This window comes from Phyllostomus discolor, chromosome 14, assembly GCF_004126475.2.
Source record: "Phyllostomus discolor isolate MPI-MPIP mPhyDis1 chromosome 14, mPhyDis1.pri.v3, whole genome shotgun sequence".
Classification (NCBI taxonomy): Eukaryota; Metazoa; Chordata; class Mammalia; order Chiroptera; family Phyllostomidae; genus Phyllostomus; species Phyllostomus discolor.
The window spans coordinates 42179312-42201023 of NC_040916.2; the positions used below are offsets into that span (position 1 = coordinate 42179312).

At 46.7% G+C, this 21712-nt stretch overlaps 1 protein-coding gene and 1 long non-coding RNA gene across 2 annotated transcripts in view; one reads left to right on the plus strand and one right to left on the minus strand.

The window, feature by feature from the left end:
* Positions 1-21712, minus strand: part of SPAG17 (sperm associated antigen 17) — a 178349-nt gene that overhangs the window by 142163 nt on the left and 14474 nt on the right. The window contains exons 2-3 of the mRNA XM_036015092.1: positions 12130-12270; positions 11450-11533 (exon numbers count right to left, since the gene is read on the minus strand). Coding sequence (XP_035870985.1) covers positions 11450-11533; positions 12130-12270 — 225 coding nt within the window. The remainder of the gene's footprint in view (positions 1-11449; positions 11534-12129; positions 12271-21712) is intronic.
* On the plus strand, positions 8553-12261 carry LOC118498085. Its single transcript, XR_004900616.1, has 3 exons — positions 8553-11535; positions 11649-11653; positions 12137-12261. It is a non-coding gene; the product is annotated as an uncharacterized LOC118498085 (long non-coding RNA).

Here is a 21712-nt window from a genome sequence, read left to right on the forward strand (position 1 = left end):
GCGAAGAGCATTGCCTGTTTGAGAAAACGTCATGTTCCATAAAACACCGATTCAGAAAAAGAGTGGCTGGCTGACTGAACGAATATGGAAGTGGTTTAGTTTCAACAGGCTCACTCGTGGTTACGCAGAATTGCTTCTGTGCCTTGCATCGTTACCTTAAGCCTTGGCCCTTGCCAACCCCTTCCCCACGCTCCCCGTCCACGCGGACAGGCCTTCAAGGTCCCGCTTCTGTCTCTGCCCCACAGACGTGCGCCGAGAGCGGGCAGCGGATATAACGGGTTAACCTTCTGAGAAACGCAGTTTCATTTCACGTAAACCAGGCTCTTATGGACACTGTGCCTGAACTCAGTCGTCGGGGTGTGGGGGCTATTTTTGGACAGGCAGGGTTTCCAGCACCTCTTAAATCACATCACACAGCCCTTGCCGGCTCCGCCTACACACAGGGCGGGCCTGAATACAGAAAACAGGACACTAGCTGGGGGGAGACCGAAAGACTCTTTCCCCGTCTGATGACTAATACTTGTCTCTGCTTTCAGGAAGGAAAGGGCAGGCACCATGCACGAACCTCACTACCCAATGCACTTTCCTTTGCCTGCTCCAAAAGAGGGAGAAAATGTAGGCACCCCCCCCCGACAATGTTCTGTGGATGGGGTTGCCCAGGGAATTGAAACAAGTTGGCAGAAAGAAGAATTTCTCCTGGGTAATTCAAAGCAGACGTTTTACTGGAGGAGGAGCAAATCAGAAATTTGCTGTCATCCTTGAAATTTTATTAGTTTCAAAGAGTAATATATTTGCCCCTTGCATTACATTCAGATAAGAGCCACCTTTTTTCCTTTCTTTCTTTCTCTCCATCATATTTTTAGAGCGAATCTTTGAGAATGCGATACACGACTGGCTCCTCAGAAAGGCCTCGAACCAGCAGCTGTGGCCCGCGGCCACAGCGTGTTCACACACTGCGCTCTGCTTCTCGGCAGCTCCAGGCAGAAAGGAAAGGGTGATATTGTAAGGCTTGAAAATAACTGAAATAATGAAATGTTCCTTCTGATAAATACGATCTAATGGCACATTTCCTGGTGAATGAATAAGCCACAATGAGTTTGTTTTTTCATAAAAATTCTTGATAAAGGCAAATGGGCATGATGGTAAACTCGTTAGCTGTGGCATGTTCGGTGCGATGCAGAGTGGCCTGCTGGCCTGGCTCGCCGCAGAGCTCTGCCGGTGTCCCACGGTCGTGAGCATGCTGTCCACATTGAGCAAGGAGCTAAGTACGAAATTCTAAAAGCAGGGGCTTATTGAACAATTTCACTTTTTTCTGGGTATTTTTGTAGTATTTGCTTCCTATGTGTCAAACTACTAAACTTGTAATGATATATTTGTGTATATTTCTTGAAGCAACACAGAGACTGGATTTCAGGTAACTTATATTGTGATGCCACTAATAAGGTTTGATGTTGTTGTTGTTTTTGGCCCATCATGTTTGTGAAATACAAGAATGGATGGATTTTAATACACAAACCTCTATCTGAAATTCATTCATTCAGACTAATATTTATGAAGTAGTCACTATGCATGGCAGCTCTTCTATAAATAGAAATGAGTTTCTCTCTAATGGCCCATTCTCCCAGGTTGAGTTTGGTGTTCCTTCTTCCTCTCCTTGCAGCCAAAGACTGAGGTGTTAGAATTTCAGAAATAGAGATGACATTAAAAACATGTAGAAGCATGAAAATTGTTGCCATATTTCCATTTCGGCTACACTTTCTCTCTAAGGAAACAAGGCCGCCCAGGTCTCTGTTGCATCTCTGACTGTTCTGGGGAGTATTCGGCCTGCCCATTCCCTTCTTTCCAACACACCCTGTCTGGGGACCGCCACCCCTTTGGCTGGAAGTTGTGAATGATGAGTGAGGTCAGCCACAGGGCTCAATGCAGGACAGGCTCGGTTATAACTTGGGAATTAAATATACAACTTCTACATCAAACTTGCTACGAGGTATTAAAATGTCACAAAATAGCGGGAAGCAAACATATTGTATATAAAATTATCGAGTGTGAGCTCTTGAGGGCAGAGACGCTCTGTCTGAGTAGACCTTGTGCCCATCACCCAGCACGTGCCACACACTCGGGACACGCCTGCTGAGGGAGGGCGAGCTGGGATGAGTAGCTCCTGATCCCCTCGTCCAGGGTTGGGTGAGAAACCCAAAGGAGAGAGATGCAGTGGGAAGATAACACCAAAGAGATTTAGAGGACTACGTTGGTTTTTCCAACTCTTTTGGACCTATATTTATAGCCAAAAAAAATGTTTACATCATGAACCACACACACACACACACAGCTGCAACCAATTAAATTTCATTGTAAAACAATGGGTTTTCAGCCACAGTGAGAGAACCACTGTGTAGGATATGGAACCAATAAAGCAAGAATGGAAGGGACGGAAACTACTACCACCCGGAAGTACTGATGAACGAGTATTGGTGAAACGCTCCACTGCCTACTCCCGGGAGCATGGACCAGCGACTCTCCCCAGTCCTCCCCGAGTAAGTCAGTTCTTTCAGACAACAAATACTTCCTTGATACTTGTCATGCGCCAGCACTGAGCCAGGCACTGAGCCAGGCACAGATAATTTAACTGTACTTCCAAAGCTCCTCTGAATGTAATCTTCATCAGTCTTCCCCCCTATATCCAAAATACGTTTGTTAGGTAGAATAAGGGTCTCGAGGTCTGGGCCATTCTTACTAAGTCCGAGTCTTCGTAAGTATTAGAATGTGGCCGTGTTTTGCAGGCCAGCTGTAGACAGGGTGAGCTTTAGAGGAGCCCACCTAGTAAGTGCAGCCGACTAAAATCAACCTGTAATTGGCCAAATGGTGTCCACAAGCAAGGGGCCAAGCCTCCCTTCGGAGAGGCAGAGCTTTGGATGTGAATGCCCTGTCTCCTCTACTTGCTCAAAGTAAGTAAGATGACCTTCTAATGGCCACGTCTCATCTCTAAATAGAGCGCCCTTGAGTTTGGTAACATTCTCACTGAGTTTCTCAGGCCAGAACTTTGAGTCACTCCCGATACCTTTTCTCCCGCAGCCCTCACCCCTCACATCAGCATCATTCCACCGATTCTCCCTCCCTGATATACTTGGAACCTGGACACTTCAATGGCCTCCTAACTGGTCTCCTCACTTCCACGTTTGCTTCCTGCTCCCATCCCAATTTATTCTTCATTTGGCAGCAAGAAAAAAAACACATAAACTCAAATTGTGTCACTCTCCCCTTCAACAGCTTTAATGGCTTCCCATTTCCTATGAAGTAAAAACTCAAACTTTTTCTTAGCAGAGACATACCAGTCCCTATGGACCTGGCCTCTGCCCTCCTCTCTCTTCTCACGCCCTGTGGTCCAGGGCCTTTGCACTCTTCTTCCAGCGGGATGGCATCTCGCCCTTCCTGCCCCGGGCTCTTGGCCCGTGCTGTTTCCTCTGCCTGAGTATTTTCCCCTCCGCTTTCTGGTTGGCTCTCCTGGTCTTCCAGTTTACCTCCAAATCCTCAGTCTGAAGCATTTTCTCCTGCAACCCTCTCTGATTCAAAACAATTATCATGTTTAATTTTTGCTCATTGCCTGCCTTCCCCATTCAAATGTAAATTCTGTGACAGCGGGGAAATCTGTTTTATTCACCAAGATAAATTCAATCATGGATTTGGTACATAATAGATGAATAGTCAAATACTTGTGGAATGCATAAAAATAAAGCATTTCCTAGTGACTATCACTTGACTTAGCTGAAGCTGTGTACCACCTGTACTAGAGCCTAATATTCTCCTCTACACTGACCACAAACCAAGTTTTAAAAAATAATTTAGCCCTATCCTAAGCCACAAAGTAAGGAAGGCTGCAAATGAGTATTCCAATTTTATTTTTAATGCTCATTAAATTAAATATGCATTTAACAAAATAGGAATTTTTATCCATAAACCGTCTCAAATTTTCTTGGGAGAAACGAGTGAACGAACGGGGCTGACTTCCTGACAACTGAGGCCTGCCTTCCGAGGTGCAGAGCGAACCCCAGACCGCAGAGCAGAGCTGACGCTGACTCCCACTCTGGCTGGCGACGGAACCCCTGCTGGGTTGCTAGGCTTCCGTTTCCCGTGGACACCGCAGAGATACCACCAGCTGTTCTGCCTGTCTCACGTGACGGTGTGAGGATGTAATGAGAAAGTGGTTGTGAAATCCATCTCGCTATCTAAATGTGAGATTTTGTTGATATAATTGTTTTAGAAATGGTTACTACTACTACTACTACGGTTTATCCCTTGTATTCAGTCATATTTACCCATTACATGACATAACAGAAAAGAATGTATATTAGTCTCCACCATGGTCATGAAGACTAGTATAATGGAGTAGTCCAAACACCCTTGACCATCGATTTTCCTTTCATTCTTCCCTTACTCACTTAACTGTTAGCTTATCTTTATTAATTATATTTCACTTAGGGAACAATTTGCTCATAATTTGCAGCCATATTTATGGCAACATCGTTCACAACCCACGTGCCCATCAGCGGTTGAATGGACAAACAAAATGTGGACTGTGCACATGACGGAATACTATTCAGCCTTGAAAAGGAAGGACATTCTGCCACCTGCTACAACATGGATGCATGTTGAAGACATGCTGAGTCATAAAAGCCAGCCATGAATAGGCGGATGCTTTATGATTCCGCTTACATGAGGCATCCAGAGTTCACAGCTCACAGGAAAGGAAAGTCGGACGGTGGGTGGCAGGGGCCAAGGGCAGGGAGCGGGGAGCTGCTGTTCTTCCAGGTCTAGCGTTCCAGTTTGTAAGATGAAAAGTTGCAGAGGCTGGCTGATTTTCCAATGGTGTGAACCCATTTGCCACCACTAACTGCTCACTTAGAAACAGTTAAGATGGTACCTTTTATGTGTTTTTACCACAATAAAAATGAACAATAAAAACCCCAATCATAGAAGTTTCTAGTTCTTTCATGCTTCCATGAAAAAACTCCAACATTCACCGTAACTGAATAGAACTTTTAAACTAATAACATTAATCATTATTTCAATATTGATTATTTAATAATATTAATTAACAATAGATAAACTTAATTGGACACTTACTCGATGCCAGGTAGTAGGCTCAGTATTTTGTATTACTACCCATTAATCATTACTACCACTTTCTAAGGTAGGTGCTACCAACAACACTAACTTGACAAAGAGCAGACTGATGGCAGCAGGTTACGCCACCTGTCCCAGACTCCACAGCTGGCGAGCGGCAGAATCCGGGGAAGGGCCCGGGCAGTCCCGTTGGGATCAGTGCCTCTAACCACTAGCATCTCGCCTGATGGCCGCTCCTCACTGGCTGAGCCTGGCTTCATTTCTTTTCTCCGCTCCTCCACGGATACCTGCATCCTGGAACCCTGGACTAGCTTCCTGCTCGCCCAGCAGTCCTCCCACTGACCCTAGTCAGCACCCCAGGCCTTGCATTTCCTGCTGCTGAATCCCAGGCTCCTCAGCTTGGGATACCAGTGCTCCCTAGGGACTAACCCCCACTCCTGGCCAGCTGCCTGTGCCCTGGGGCAGAAAAGAGCTGGGGGCAATATTGGGGTGTCTCTGAACGCCTCTGCCTGTTTTCTTTGAAAACAGTGCTCCAAGTTTCAGGTCTGAGGGGCAAACATTCGGGCCCCCGGGAGCCCACTCCCAAAGCAACAGGGCCTGACCTTCTGTCCCCTCAGTTACTGGCCCGGACTTGCCCTTCTCTGCTGGGCGGCTCTGTGCTCCTCCAGAGCCACGGAGGCTCCGGGCACGAACACGCTAGACTGCTCTCTTGCCCATCCATTCGTTCAGCCGCCACCCTTCACAGCCCTGAACTCGACACCCGCTTCTCCCGCTCCGGTATCTCGTCGTCCCTTCTTTGGGTGAGAAATGCCTCCCGAGCCCCAATTTTGGCACAGTAACCCCCAGATTGTTTTTATAGTCCCGATGTAGCACTTCTTTGTAATGGCTCAATACTCCTAAATTCTGTTCCAAGTCGTTATTTCACATGTATAAATATCAGGTTGTATTAATTGGTTCCAGCTTTACAAATGTTCCTTCAGAGGTTATTTTCTGCTATTTTGATAGTGGTTTCTAGCCCTGGAGCACCCAGGCCCCGGTGTGGGCCATGCTCTGCCAGCCTCCCTGAAGGGCTGGTGTGGAACGAAACAGATACACGGATCCTGGGCCTCACTGTGTGTTCTTTGAAGACTGTACGGGCCATAATAGCTTCAAAGAATTTCAACAAGTTCCTAAGACATGACCTTCCCTTTCCCCAAACCACGTTGGCCAGGCTTGCCTTAATCAAGCCGTGCTTTTCTAAGCATCCCTTGACTTGATCTCCTGCAGCAGTTTTTAATACTTTCCCCACAAGTGAAGTTAAACTAACTGGCCTGTAATTTCCTGGTGTGTCCCCAAGCTCTATGAAATAACGGCATTAGGTTGGCTACCTTCCAGTTCGTCCTGAATTTTTTTTGTTTTGTTTTAAAATGCAGGATTGAGAAGGCCAGAGAATGCTTCCTGTCTCCCTTTTCCTTCGTTCCTTCCCTGACATGTTGCTCCTTCTGTTCCCGGTAGATCTGCCATTTTAATAACTTCAAACCTCTTAAACGGTTTCCCGTCCTATTTGCTTCTATCTCTGAAGCACGAGTTTCCCCTTTCTCATTTTGGCAACGGCCACCCCCCAAAATAAGGGCTCACGGCTTTATTGAATAGGCTTTTAATGTCAGGCACTGTGTTTAAGAAATAAGTTTTCTATTAGTGATCTGAAAAAGGGCAGCAACCAGATTATAATCGATTCTGTGTTCTGACTTGGGGGTTATTAATGAATACATGTCAGGGAGAGAGCTGAGAAATACGTCTGCACATCCATTAAGAGAGACCAAAAATGGAACTATTACATCTGGGGATTCTAATCTAATGTGCTACTGAAGTGTCGCAGAAATGCGGTGAAACTAATTAGATCTGATGATATTAAATGTGCATCCTATGTCTTTTTAAACCGAGTTTGATCCACTATTCTCAAATCTAATAACAGGAAAATCCTTCCACATTTAATGATCTCTCAATAGAAAGGCCCATAGAAACATTTTAATTAAAATATATCGGTTAAAAGTAAAGTTTTATGTTTTACTGGTAGAAGTAGTGAGGAAAATGAATACGGATTTGCATTTGTAAAACTGCATTATGTCAGATGAACTTCGGGGTTGCTCAAGTGCTTTATTTGTTTAATAAGTGAGCCACCAACGGGGCATAAAACCTTTATGTTACAGACTCTTTCTGTTTCAGCAGGCTTTCGGTTTTTTGTTTTTGCAGTGACCTAATCTGCCTTTTCTGAATGAGCCACAAACAGGCAAGCACTCCCCCGTCTGAGCATGGATGGGGGCCTCCCGGGGGGCGGGGGAGGTACAATGTCTCCGTCGCAAAATGAGACAACTGTGGAGTGGAATCTAAAACTCTCGAGAAAGTGGAACTTGATTCCAGGTAAGTGGGATAAACAAAGCCCTGCCGAGGTGGCAGTTTTTTTTTTCTTTCCTTCTAATTTATCAAAACCTCAATGTCCAAGTCCAAAGTCTGTGCATCTCTCTTACAAGGTGCATTTACTGGGCGTCAGGTGTAATCCCAGGCGGGAGAGCCTGTGCGTGTGCAGTGCACACAGGCCTTTCCCGAGGGGCCGCTGCAGTGGGCTTTGAGTGACCGTTGGCAGGTCCCTTCTCCATGCTGGTCGGACTGAGTACACTTGCCACAAGCAGGTCGGGTTCTCCGAGCAAGCCGTCAAACACATACAGACAGACAGACAGACAAATACTCGTGTATACTTAGCAAATACATTTATGTTCCAGGCATGAATCCTAAAGCATGTATTATTCCCACGGTTGGAAGTGTTTTCTCATAGATTTCCATCTCCAGGATTTTAAAGTTAAAATTAAAATAGGCACTGCATTTACTTTCCCTATTTAGTATATACTGTACTATATTTGACTATAAGTTTCGTACGTATTCACCATTCTCCCACTGCCATGCCTTAGCCTGATAGAATGCCCCCTCCCACAGCTGAGAGCCCAGACCGACCCCTCCAGGGATGCATAGCTTTGAGGCCAGTGAAATAGCACTGGGTCTGTGGTCAAGGGGAAAAACTTGAGGCAATGTATTTAACTACGGTTAAATCCAAGTTCTTCAATTTTCTAATTAGTAGACTTTCTACTTTCCCTTGCTTCCATTTCCCTATCTGTACCATGAAGATATTTATATTTCCTTTTAGAAGTGTTTATGGGTTAGTTGGGATACAGTATTGAAAAGATCAAAATGATCAGAACGCCTTTCCTTGCCCTCCCAGTGCTGCCTTCCCCACAAAGCTCTCCCGCACGCTTGCCCCTCGCTGGCAGCAGCGCCGCCTGCCCCAGACGCCTGCAGCACCTCCTCTGTCCCCGGCACTCCCCGGGCTGTTCGCCGCACTGGGTCCTTCACTCGGTGAACAAACACGTGTTGAATACTCACTGTGTGTCAGGCTTATGTTTTTCCTTAACTAGTCCTTAAACTTCTTGAGTTTACAGCTTTTATAATATTCACATCCCCCCTCCATTACCCAGAAGGCGTTTGACTCTAGCGCTTGAACAAGAATTTTCTTGTTCTGTATTTGGTAAAATACCACTATTGGGTCAAACTGATCACTACGTGATACAGGCTATCTCTGTATCCATCTTCGTACACGTGCACGTCCTCAAAAAGGGTTACAGGCCAGAAGTTGTACTTATATGTAGTGCCAGTGCCTGAGATCATCATTATCTTCATTCTCATTAAATAAAAATAATCAAGAAATAGCTAGCCTTCCTGAGACCAAGGAAGATTATCCTCTTTTTATTTCCCCATGAGTCCCTAGAGTGGTTCTTGCAAGAGCAAACCGTGGTTTCCGGAGAGAGAAAGTGAGCGCACAGGCTGAGGCTGTGTCTCCACGGAGTCACATTAGCACAAACCTAAGCAGGCTTTCAAAAAACTCTGATTTGTAAATAAAGACTCTCGTATATACAATACCACGGCTAGATGAAATTCTAAAGTTTAAGGGGGAATTGCCCAGTTTCAGAAAGGAGGCTGTGTGTACAGAGCACCGAGCCATCCAAACGAAAGCCTGAGCAAACCATTTAGGAATGTGGTCTTTGCTGGCCCAGACATTTCACGTCGTTATTGGAAATAAGTTATGTGGTTCTGACACTATTTTACTGCTCGTGGATGAACTGTACTATGGTGGAGTTTCACTCTAATTTGCTATTCCTCCTAATTGGCCGCAGGCTAGGAAACCAGAAAGCCAAACTGGTTAGAACTGTGTTTAAAGTAAGAACGGCCAGGTTCAGATCTAGGCCAACGCAAGTCTCTCACAAGCAGGAGTAAGCGGAAGTGCACGGCTTTTATAACATCTGTTCTGAGCTCTCCCTCTCCGAAGTGGAGTTCTAAAAGGAAACAACGCTATGAACTTCCCATGTCACATAAGCAACTTTGTTAGGGTGTCTTTCTTTCCCATTGCAGTTTCCTTTGGGAAAGAAAACTCAAGACCTCCTAAACAGGCTCCCGAGGAGTCCACCTGTGGCAGCTTACCACAGACCACGGGCGACTTGGAGCAGAAACAAACTCACAAGCAGACTGTGCACGTGCCTTCCAAGTCCAGAGATCTCAGAGAAGCTGAGCTTCTGGGCTTCCACCAAGGTCACCACCCACAGCTACCTCGGGGCTCGCAGGAGGCACCGCCCATAGCTTTCAGTTCCTCTGGGACGAGGTGCCACGTGACAGAGGTTCGGACCAGGTCCTACATGTGGAGGGACGGAGACTGCCGATGCGCCCCCCTCTCCAATCTGCATTCTATCTTTGACTGGTCTGCCCAAGAGCCTGAGTTTGACTCTGTTCTTTACACGTTTCTGCCACAGTGACTGACGTGAAGGCACAGCTGCTGCACCCACGATCCAGCTTCTGTGGTGCTGCTCGTCCTGCCTTCCCTCTTCTTCTGGGGCCATTCAAAACAGAAGGGGTGTGGGAGGGCTGTGGGAGGCTGACTGCCCGGAAGCTCCACTGGAAGAACAAGGAGAGCCCGGTGTGAAACGGACTTCCCCCGAGGGGAGGACAGGACAGGCAGCCCAGAGTCACAGCACATATTGGAGAGAAATGGCTTCTCCTTCTTCCTTCTCCTTCTCCTTTTTACTGAATTCTGAATTTGTAACACTGGCTATCCCACATTCAAGTCAAAATGCCTGTCCAGATCAGACTTCAATACTGGCCTGTCATCACCTCTGATCTTTACTGAGCATTGTGAAGGAGAAAGAGTCCATTGGGGGCTAATTGATCCCAGGCCTGAAAACTGGACACGGGTTTCTATGGCTACTTCGGAAGAAAACTTCCAATAATTCAAGTCCAGATATCACCTAATGCTTCGACTGGAGCACACACACTCCGAATATTTAACAAAAGATAGTAGGCATGTTATTTAACTCTAACAGCACAGAATGAGTTTTCAATGACAGAGTAGCAAGAGCTAGTGCTATAAAATCCACAGCATTGTCAATCATAAGTAGATCCAATGGAACTTGTTCAGATAGTAAGTACTCGGGCAACACTAAGGAGGCCATTATGAAATCATCCAAGACCTCAGACATATAAAAACTTTATTAGTCATCACCGAAATAAAGTGCATACAAGTTTGTCTTTTAAAGATCTGAAAATCCTTATGTTTTCGGTCTGCACAGCCATAAAACAGTGCCTGACAAATTTTAAGTGATACTCTAATTAATCCCTGGATTTTTTTATAGTTTCTTGTAAGCTGTCAGTTAGGTCCCTTTAACAAGTTGGGTGAGAGGAAGTCCTCTCGTACGAGCACGGAGCTCCCAGTCCCCTGCACAGACCCACGGCCCACACCCCGGACTGTGGCGCTACGCACCTGCGAGAAGTGGGAGGGCCCGTTCACCTGAAGGTCACTGTCACCTCCCACTGACAGAAGTGGCTTGTGGAATGTGCACAATGTCCACAAACAGACAGAAAATTATTTCAGCTGCGGCTCTGTCTTGTCCAGGAAACACTTAGGGGGCATCTTTACACTGTTTCTCTGGTGAAAGCAATACTTTTTAATACACTAGTAATATGACCCCCTTGAATACTATCACATAGTCAACAACTACCGTGAAAAAGCATGACCAAACAGTCTTGCGTACAAAAACTGCTGAGTTATGCTCTTCCCTTGGATGCGGTGATGGTAGAGACAATCCGGGGCAATTTTACTGCTAAAGGGGAACTTAATGAAAAGAGGGGGAGCAGATTTTTTAAGGGCCCATCTTCAGGAGCAAACAGCTCCATTGAGAAACGAGAATCTGCTCTTAAAGGACGAATTACATTTTCTAAAACAAAAATTTCTTCAATAAAGATGTTCACTTACCTCGTGATATAAGGGAGCACTAACGCCCGTGACGTTCTTTCCCTTTTTAGTGGTGGTTCCAAAGAGTGCACTTGCTTCATCAATCTGTAGGAAAAGCAAACTGATCTCTAAGGAGAAAGAAAGGCGTACGTCAAGAATACTCAGGTATGTGTAACTTTCAAATACCTAGGTGGCCCGACGGGCTCGGGAACCCAGCAAGGAAGGGTTGTGCATCGACAGGGTGAAATGTTTAGAGTCACTGTGGTCAGCTCCCAGCACTGCATGAGCAGGTGCCGCCTGACAGGACTCAGCTGGGTCACTGGCCTCTCTGCCTCTGACCTCTGACCTCTGACCTCTGACAGCTACGGTTCTCTGTAGACTTACTTCCTCCTTCTAGTCAGGCTTCCCTGGAACATCCAATAGTTTTCTTTTATTTTGTTGAATCTCTCATGAAATAATTCCCCAGGGAGCCTGGCATGGCTTCTGAAATTTTGGTTTGAGTGAATGAATGTTGAATGAGCAATATTCGAGGACAAAATATAATTCTTTCAGATTAAACAATTCAAATTAGTCTAAGTGTTTAAAAGAATCCACCAAAATTTACCAAGTACCCCAAGAATATGATAATTTTATATGTTATTTTATCTTATTGTTTCAAGAAAAAAATCTTCAAGGGGCTTGGGAGTGGGAGGGACAGGTACCTGGCAGAGAACGTCTTTCCATGATACCAGGCTGAAGAGCTTGCGCTGCGGCACCTGGACTGCGAGGGTGAGGGCTCGAATGAGAAGCTCGTCCTCAACCTGGTTTCCAACAACAAAAGCGATGGAGGCCTTCCAGTCGTTCTGTCACAAAACCACAAGGAATTACACTCCTAACACTCCTGGCTAGGTCACTGTGTGTCCAAGGCTTCTACTGAAAACCAGGATAATTTTTCCCGTAAACCCCGCCTGAGAAACAGTTGACCCTATGCAGGTTCCTGATTCACGTAGCCGCTAGGCGGCAGTGTTGTGCCAAATTTCATGCAGCTTGACCAAAAAGCTATTTTCTTGAGAAAGTAGGCCTTTCATTTACAAGGAAGGCAATTTTTTTTAAAAATGACACTCTTTCACTAGAATGCTGTCCAAAAATAATTTGGTGTAGAAAATCAATAGTTCATTCATATGTTGCAAAATATACATTAAGATATGATCACAAAAGCAGAAATCTTTGTTGTGTTCCCTGATACACCCTAAGAGTCTAAATAGTGCTAGGAACATAGTAGGAGCTCAAGAAATATTTGTTAAATGTTGGGTAATGCTGACTGGTTGCCAAATGGGATTTTATAGTAAGTAAAAAATACAATCCTCAAAGTTTTTGTAAAGCACAGAACTACTAGAATGCATCTTTTCCTCCCATTGCAACAAAAGAATCTCATTGTTAATTCACAAATGAGTTCTTTCCACTCCCGAGAAATAGGCTAAAATATGAAATTGGGACATGAGATTTTGCATGAAATAATTAAAAGAAATGTTACTAAAGACAATATTCTTATTCAGTAATCCCTTTCCCTCTATTATAATGATAACTTCTGCCAGGAAGGATCGACTCTGTGGAGGAGGTTAAGAATGGCATTTACTGGATTACCTACTACAGATCCAACCTGCAAACCAGGTCTAGTGCTGTTGAACTCCCACAGTCTGTGGGGAGATGGACCGCAAACACGATACAGGCATTACAAAGGAGAGGCAGAAAGGTGAGGGAGAGCATGCTAGCCACGGGTGCTCTCTAGGCCTCAGTTTACCCATTTGTAAAATAAAGGATTGAACAGGACAGCATCTGCTTCCCTCTAGCTTCACTCTGTAGGTTTGATTCCCAAAGAGTGTAACACCCTCTCGGTGGATTCCAAAACAATGTCTAAGATGATTTGACAAGATTCTGCCCAAATTCAATGAAATACATAATTTTACATGGTTCCCTCTGGCTTCTGCCCACTTCATTATCAGGGTAACGGCAGAACTGGGGTGTAGAGGAGACAAGATCTTAGTGCCAGTGCTTCCTTACCATCACGTAGTCATTATCACCAAACATCTCTGACTTCTCTCCATGGAACTCCCTAACAACCTACAAAACCCACCAATTTTCAATGCTGTCACCAAAATAAAAACCGCACGTAAAGGCACAAAAATGTATACTTGACCAACCAAGAGCAAACTCACGGTCGCCCTTGCGTGTGGGTGTGTTTTTTTCCCTCTGTTATGGTGAGTTTGAAACCTGTTGTTGTTTTTTTACCATTGTTGCTGTTGTTTGCAAAGTCACCCTAGGAAAACTGAGCATCTGCTTTTTAAATATTGTGATTCTGAGAAGCATGTGTGAGATTTATAAGGTATGCTTCAGAAAACCAGTCCATGACCACAGTGAACTTTGCTGCATTGGAAGCTTTTCTCTTGTCTGCCCGCAGGCACATACGCAACTGAGGTCCTCACTGAAGGAGGAAACCTCGTTCATTCGCACCGTGAAGTGCACATGCTTTCTGAACGGGCCGTACCTCGACGTCCCCGTCAGCCACACTTCCCAACACTGGAGATTTTAACGGCCACTTCTCTCTCCAACCCCACTCCCTACTGCAAATGCCTTGCCAATATGTGAAAGTTAATGGTGGCCGGAAAGGGCTGCCTCTCTGCTCTTTGGAAGACAATTCAGAACAAGGGCATTGTAGTCCAGCCTCTACCCATCAGTGTCTGGTGTCGAGGGCAGGTGTTGACTATTTCAGACCGGAAAGAAAAGGAAGAGAGGAGGAAGGAACTAACAATTATTGAAAAATGCCATGTGCCAGGCATATGTTATCTCATTAAATCCCTAAGTAATCTCTTTAAATAGGTGCATTAATACTTTATAGATGGAAAAACAGAGACCCTACAAAGTTAAAAATCTTGTTAAAAGTCATTTTGGCAAAAACCGCATGGAGACCACATACTGGCTTGCAATTTTGTGATCATTTCAGAACAATTTTGAGAGCAAGCCTTTGGGGTCAGAATGCCTTTCTGTAATCCTTAAATTGCATCTAATACCTACTTTAGCCACAGTAAACGTAATAGATGAAGATTTATATCACATACTGAAGTGTATAAAGCCTTCAAAAACAGATTATGTATTAAATCCTTAAACACCATAAGATTGCTTTTTCATAAATGATAGTTTTACAAAGACTCAGAGAGGTTAAGGGAATTTCCCAAGGTTCCCTCTCTCAAAGCCCAGGCGTCTTGTTACTTTGCCCTAGAACACTTGTTAATACCAGACCTGGTCCTCCGACACGTGGTGGTCGCCGTGAGGCACTTCCCCTAGACCCGGGCTAGAGCGGGTCGAGATGTGCCAGGTTCTGAGCTCTCGCTGAGCCCTGCTGGGTAGCTAGACTCCATCTGTCCATTGGAAGGGAGATGAGGACGTCCGTTCCGCTGAGGCTCAGTTTCCCGTCTGCACTCTCTAGTCCATCACACTCCTGCCGCAGAAATGGGATTTATTTGACCCCTGGAGGACTCCGTTGGAGTGCTGAACTAGCGTCTCACCACCTGGCCAGAATGGACCTGCGGACGGAGCCGTGCAAACCACCGTCTGCGGAGAAGGACGCACTCGCCGGCGTGCGGCACTAGGGGGCAGCGCGACGCCAGGAAACGCGCGCTGCTCGCCTCGGGAAGAGCAGGCAAATAGTTCCCTGTGTCTAATGAAACAGCGCTCTGCAAATGTAATTTCTGACGCTTTTGCTTCGTAGTTTAGGATAAACGAGTCCAAATCTCTACTAACTGGCAGCAGTTTCAGGAATAGAAAAATCTTTGGTGAAAAAAATCAAACACAAAGTAGATTTTGGCAAAAGACTATTAAAAATACCCCTCCACTCACATCCCGCGGACACCCAGCTGAAGTCCTAAAATTTGAGTTCGCCGGGCAGCAAGAGAAACCTAGTTTGGGGGAAACAAAGGTGGACCACGGAGGAGGAACGAAGGCAGGGTGTGGACGACGGGGTTCATCACAGCCTGAGCCCTGCAGGGCTCTGGCCTGCGGGCGACTTTGTTGAAGACAGTTCAGAAAGTTTGGGCGTAATTAGTAGCATAAGCCCGGAGAAAGAAAACATTAATCACTGGAGGAAAACGGCGCTGGCGTGCCCGAGGGCGCAGGGAGAGGGTTTCAGTCTGTGCACCTCAGACCCCTCGGGAAGCCCACTCGGGCCCCCGGGGCCCGCCGGCATCTGCTGTGCACGGTTGCCGCTGCGTCTTGCCCTCCGGTCCTTATTGATAAAGTCGTTCAAAGGACGGAATGAAGTCATGTATGGACACAATCCATTACCTTTTATTTGCTTTACCAGTCTCACCTAATTTGAAGCCTGCCAGGAGGGCGTCTGAAGCCAAACACTTACACGCCGGTCTCCGAAGGCAGAAAAGTATCCACATCCACAGCAGAGAACCCGGCTGTCTCGCAGGAGCCCGTCCCAGAGACAGACGCAGGCCAGGTTTATCACTATTTTTCATATATTGCAAATTCTCCAAATTTCATTTCGGCATTCCTATTTTCTAATATAATTACAGAAACCTTGTTGAAAACAACCGACAAGTAGCTCTAGGTGACCGGCTGACTGCTCCCTTCCCTGAGCACCGGCACTCGGCACTCGCTGGGAAGGCAAGGGCAGGGCAGGCGCTCGGCCCTCCGCCTCGGCCCCGGGGGTGGGCCGGAGACCAGAGTCCCACAGTCCTCTGCTGGGGACTGACCCCGGCCTGATGAGCAGACCCACAGTGGGCAGCACCTCTCTTTGGAGAGAGAAGACGCATTGAAGCCCAAGTAAAATCAATGCATCGAAGAAGTCCTGTCTCGTTAAGCGTCATCGGACGCTGCGCAGACAAGCGAGCCTGCCCTTTCCGCCCATGCTCCGCTGAAAGGATGGGCTTTGTGTTGAGTAGTTCTGCCGCTGGGCAGACAGAGATCTGCGAGCATGTTGCTCATGCGCGGTTCTTCCTTCACAAGGAGTCTTGGAGCTCCATCGGAAGAGGGGTGTCAGCGTGGGCTGCCGGCCAGCAGAAGAAGTGTTTTTATTACACAGAACTGGCTGCTGTTATAATTGTATTTGTTAAAAAGGAATTCTAACTTAAAATAAATTGGAAATAGAGGTTTAATAATGAGCACACGTTGTTATGTAATCAACGAGGCCAATACAAATGACCAGGATAATGCCACTATTTAATTCCTTGTATTGTCTTTACTAAACAAGTTCTTATTATAGATTTTCCTCTAATTATAGACTCATCACAATTCATTGTAAAGACTATACCGTAGACCCTACTTACCCCCGGGCAGATGTATCCAAGACCGCTGGGGGGTCTGAAACTGCACAGTATCGCACGCTGTATGGACTACATTCCCCCCCGTGCACACACACCTATGGTGAAGTTTAATGTGTAAATCAGGCACAGTGAGACATTACCAATGACAACAATAAAACAGAACAGTGTAATACTACACTGTAACAAAGGTCATGGGAACAGCTTTGGGGCCGTTATTAAATAAAACAAGGGTGACCGAACACAAGCACTGGGGTCCCAGGACCGTCAGTCTGAACCCAGAAGCTCCCCCTCCGGCGGCTCAGGGGCAGGTGGCGTGCCCAGCACGGATGGACGCACTGGCCAAGGGAGGACTCAGTCCCAGGCAGGGCAGCGTGGGGCCACACGGGGTTTCACCACGCCACTCGGAATGGTGCTCAGTTTAAAACTTAGGAATTGTCTATTTCTGTAATTTTCCATTCCCTGTTTTTGGACCACAGACGCCCGCGGATAACGGAAACCACAGACGACAGCAGTGCGGGTGAGGGAGGACTGCGGCAGCCCGGCATGTTCTCATCGTTCTGCGGTACGTACTAAACAGGTAGGATCTGGTTCCCATGGCTGCCCCATTCTCTGAACTAAGTGTTAGCTCTCTAGGTTAGAAATTATGTCTTATATGCTTTGGCCCCTTGTGGTGCCCAGCAGGGCTCTTTACTAAAAGAGCCTGATTGATATCTGAAAGCAACAGAGTGTAAGCATAGACACGGTGTGTGGGGGCGGGGGTTCTGATCCTGGGAACAGTGAAGTGCTAGAATGTAGCACGTCAGCAAACCGTGCAGGGGATGCAGGCCACAGCCCCGAAGTGCTTCAGGAGGAAAACAGACTGTATCTGATCTGAGGTGCTCACACCAGGCATCAGCAACAGGGCCCTGGGGAGTTAGGCCCTGCCCCCTTGCCTCTGCTAGGTTTTCTGGGAGTGACACAGGCAAGTAACCAGATGCTGGGGGAAGGCAGCAGATCACAGTGGAAGAGCCAAGGACACACAGACACACGTGCATCGCCTAGAAAACCATCCCTCTCATCTCTTTCCTTCTTCCTCTTTTCCCCTCCCCCACCCCCATCAAGAGAGACCTTGGTGGCCTCCTCCCTCTTCCTTTCCACCCATGGTCTGCAAGCTGCAAATTCTATGATTCCTTTCTCTTTCAAGGTGCTTTTGAAATTCTTATGAGCTTGATTTTATGGTGGAAGAATATCAGAGCAGTGTGGGAATGGAGACAGAGTGAAGCCACACCAAAAATCAGTGGTTGAGGTCCAGGATCTAGGACAGGCCCAGGGGCTGAACTTGCCAGGGTGGGAGTATTTAAACTCCCCAATCAGAGCCTTCCCCTAGGGAGAACAGGCTGTTAAACATTTACCGGCACGTTGCAGCCCTCATCCCGGAAGGCCTGTGTGTCTGTCTAAAGGGCTGTCTCTGAGACGATACCAAGAACAAAGCAGATGCTCTCCACCTGCCTGCGGCGCCCCACCCCCACAGACCCTGTGCAGCAGTGCGCCGTGTGAACTGTCTGCTGCTGATGTCTCTGGCGTGACCAGGCCTGAAGCACTACCCTCCAAAACGGGCTCTATGAGAAGCAGGTGACAAGGTGGAAGAGAGGCCACTGTGGGAGGGGCAGGGCCCCTCACTGCAAGGCTTTCCTTCCCCACACAGAGTGTGAGCGCTGGGGCCACAGGTGACAAGGCTCCCTCAGGATCCGGTGGCCCTTTGGAAAAGCACAGGTCGCTAAGGCATAGTGATTGGGTCTGGGCTGAGGAGATGGACTGCCTGGATTTGATTCTTAGTGCCCCAGCTGTGTGTCCTGGGGCAAGTTACTTAACTTCTCTGTTCTTTGTGCACAAACTAGGATAATGACAGTACCTAGCTCTTGTGACTGTTATGCAAAACGAGTAAGAAAGCCTTTCTGAGCACAACAGCTAGCAATAATCATAGCCATTATCATGGATATCATTGGGGGAGGGGGGCTCTCCTCTTGTTAGTCCAAACAGGGTGGTTTCATACAGCTGGGTCGGGTGTGGAGAGCTTTTATGGGTGAATCAAGAAAAACTCCCGATAGAATATCAACAGTTGCATGATGAAAAAGCAAATATTATTTTGAATGACACTCACTTTGTAAAATAATTTTCTCTCTGGTAATGATATGCTTGTTAACTGATATATTTCTACAGCATTTCAGGTGTTTGGGACAGAGGGCAGAGATCACACGCACAGGATGTTTAGGGTTCTGCAGGCTCCGAATGTGCGGAGCTCTGGGGGAGGACGTGGAGTGTGGCCGGAGGGACGTTGGGGTCGTTTTGCACCTGGTACAGGTCCGTCACAGACATCCGCCTACGATGCTGTGAAGGGACGTCTATTAGAGCCGGAGGGGAGGTGCAGGGCTGACTGGGGGACACAGGCTCTGGGGCTGCCACACGGAGGACTGCGCACCAGACCGACTCCCACTAGAAATGGGGACCTGTTTGCTCCGCTTCAGAAAAGAGGACGTGGATCAGGTACCTGTTGTTTGGGTTGTGTGTATCGATCTGGCTAATTTTATAGATCCAGATCTAAAATACAGATGTTGGCGGGGCCAGTTCTTAAAAACAAAAGCAAAGTGATTGAAGTCCACCTCTGACAGAGACCCTCTAGTGCCCCCCTCTCCCTGGCCTGCTGCTTGCTGTGCCCCCCCGCCCCAGGATGCCCGCCCCCAGGACTCCCAGAATCCACCATCCCCTTCTCCTGGGCTGAATAAGTTTACCATCACCCCCTGCTATTTAGCCCAGAGCCTTAGCAGTTGATTTTGGTAATTGGATAAATACACACACACCAAAGTATTAGTAAAGTGAAGGAGTAAAAACTTTTTAAAGTATTTTTCCCTCCAAGCTACCTAACTCAAAGGGACGCTCTGTTGGGCAGTGGCCGGGCCAGTGGACAGGCCTCCCCACAACCATGCCACCTGGACAAGTCCCGGCTTTCCCCGTGTGCCCAGCATATCGTAGCATTCGATACATGTTTCTTGACCTTAGCAGCCCCAAACTACACAATAAAGAGAATTTTTACACATGCTTAGTTCAGGAATGCAAGCTAGGGATGTGGCATTTTGTTGGCGGCACTCAGGACTTGGGAAGGAACCACGTCCCGGAATCGGCGAGCATCTGAATTGAAGAAAGAGTACACGCTTTGATGCGCAGACAGCTCTGCGGAGTCTGACAGTTGCTGGTGAGGACGCAGCACTCTCGAAGCACCTTTACTGTGCGTGTGCACACTCCCCGGCTGGCTTTCCTTGTCTTCATAAATATAAAATGTGATCACTAACTACAATTATTGGAGTTCGGGTGTAAAGATGAAGAACTCTGAAGCTTCTGCCTCTGTAGTTTCTTACCCAGATAAACTTGGAGCTATCGTTGTGACTTAGTTTTCTTGTTTATAAAAGTGGATGCAATAATACAACCTTCCAATGGTGTTTGCAGAGCTCTAATGAACAAGTATATTTAGATTCACTTTATAAATTGAAAGCCCCATACAGAGACTTCGAGTCAAGATGGCGGCACAGGCAAATACAACTCGCTCCCTCACAAAACCACATCAAAATTACAATTAACATACAGAACAACCATCACTGGCTCATGCTTCACAACTTCCTAAATCCTATCAAATAAGCAACAGCCAGCCTCGGCGAGCCTTCATCTCCTGTGCCTCTTGTTAAGTGGTCCCAGGTCCCAGCGCTAGCAGCAGCCAGCCTAGATTCACAGCTTGGCTTCTCCTGGGAATCTCCAAGCCCAGCACAAGCAGCAGCCATCCCAGACTGCTTTATAGCTCATGAAGGGTAGCCCTTGGCAGAACACAGGTGGGGGCTAACCTTGGCCTGCACACCCAGTGGGCAGCTACAGACCACACAGGAGCACCACCACTCTGCCCCTGCACAGCTGATCCTCCATGGAGAGTGGAGGTTGGTGGTCTGTGGTCATAGCCAATCTTTGCAACTGACCAGCCTGGGTAAATCCCTCCCATTGACCTGTGAACAACAACCAAGTCTCAACTACAATAGGAGGGTGTACTCAGTCCACATGAAGGGTGCACCTCAAGTACCCAGCTTGGGTGATAGGGGAGACTGTGCCACTGGACCCTACAGGACGCCTACTACATTAGGTCACACTACCTGTGACACTACAGGGAGTCACAGCAGCTCTACCTAATGCATAGAAACAAACACAGGGAAGCTGCCAAAATGAAGAGACAAATGGCTCGGCCTGAGAACAGATCAAAACTCCAGAAAAAGAACCAAAAGAAAGGGAGATAAGCAATCTGTCATACGCAGAGGTCAAAACATGGTTATAAGGATGCTCAAGGAACTTAGTGAGAACCTCAACTGCATAAGAAAGATCCAGTCAGAAACGAGCTTCCCAGACCAGAAAAAACTAACTAAAGGAATTCATTGTCACCAAACCATTATTAATGAAACATTAAAGGGACGTAATTAAGAAAAAGAAGATCAAAACTATGAACAACAAAATGGCAATAAACACATATCTATCAACATATGAATGTAAAAGACAAACGAAGAAAACAAGAACAGAGACAGAGTTATGGATATGGAGAGTGTTTTGATGGTTGCCAGATGGGGGGAGCGCAGGGGAAGGGGTGAGGAGGTGAGGGGATTAAGAAGTACACATAGGTGGTCACAGAACAGCCGCGGGGATGTGCAGTACAGCACAGGAAATGCAGGAGCCAACAAACTTAGACACATGACCCCTGGACACGAACAATGGTGGGGGATTGCCCGAGGGAGTGGAGCATGGTGGGTGGAGGGGAGCACAGGGGAAAACCCTGGGACAACTGTAACAGCATAAGCAATAAAATAGAATTAAAAATAAAAAGTTAAAAAAAAGTTAAAGCTCTATACAAAGGTAAAGTATTAATATATGCAAAAATATTCTAATTTTCCTTAGAATGTTCTGCAAAATGGGT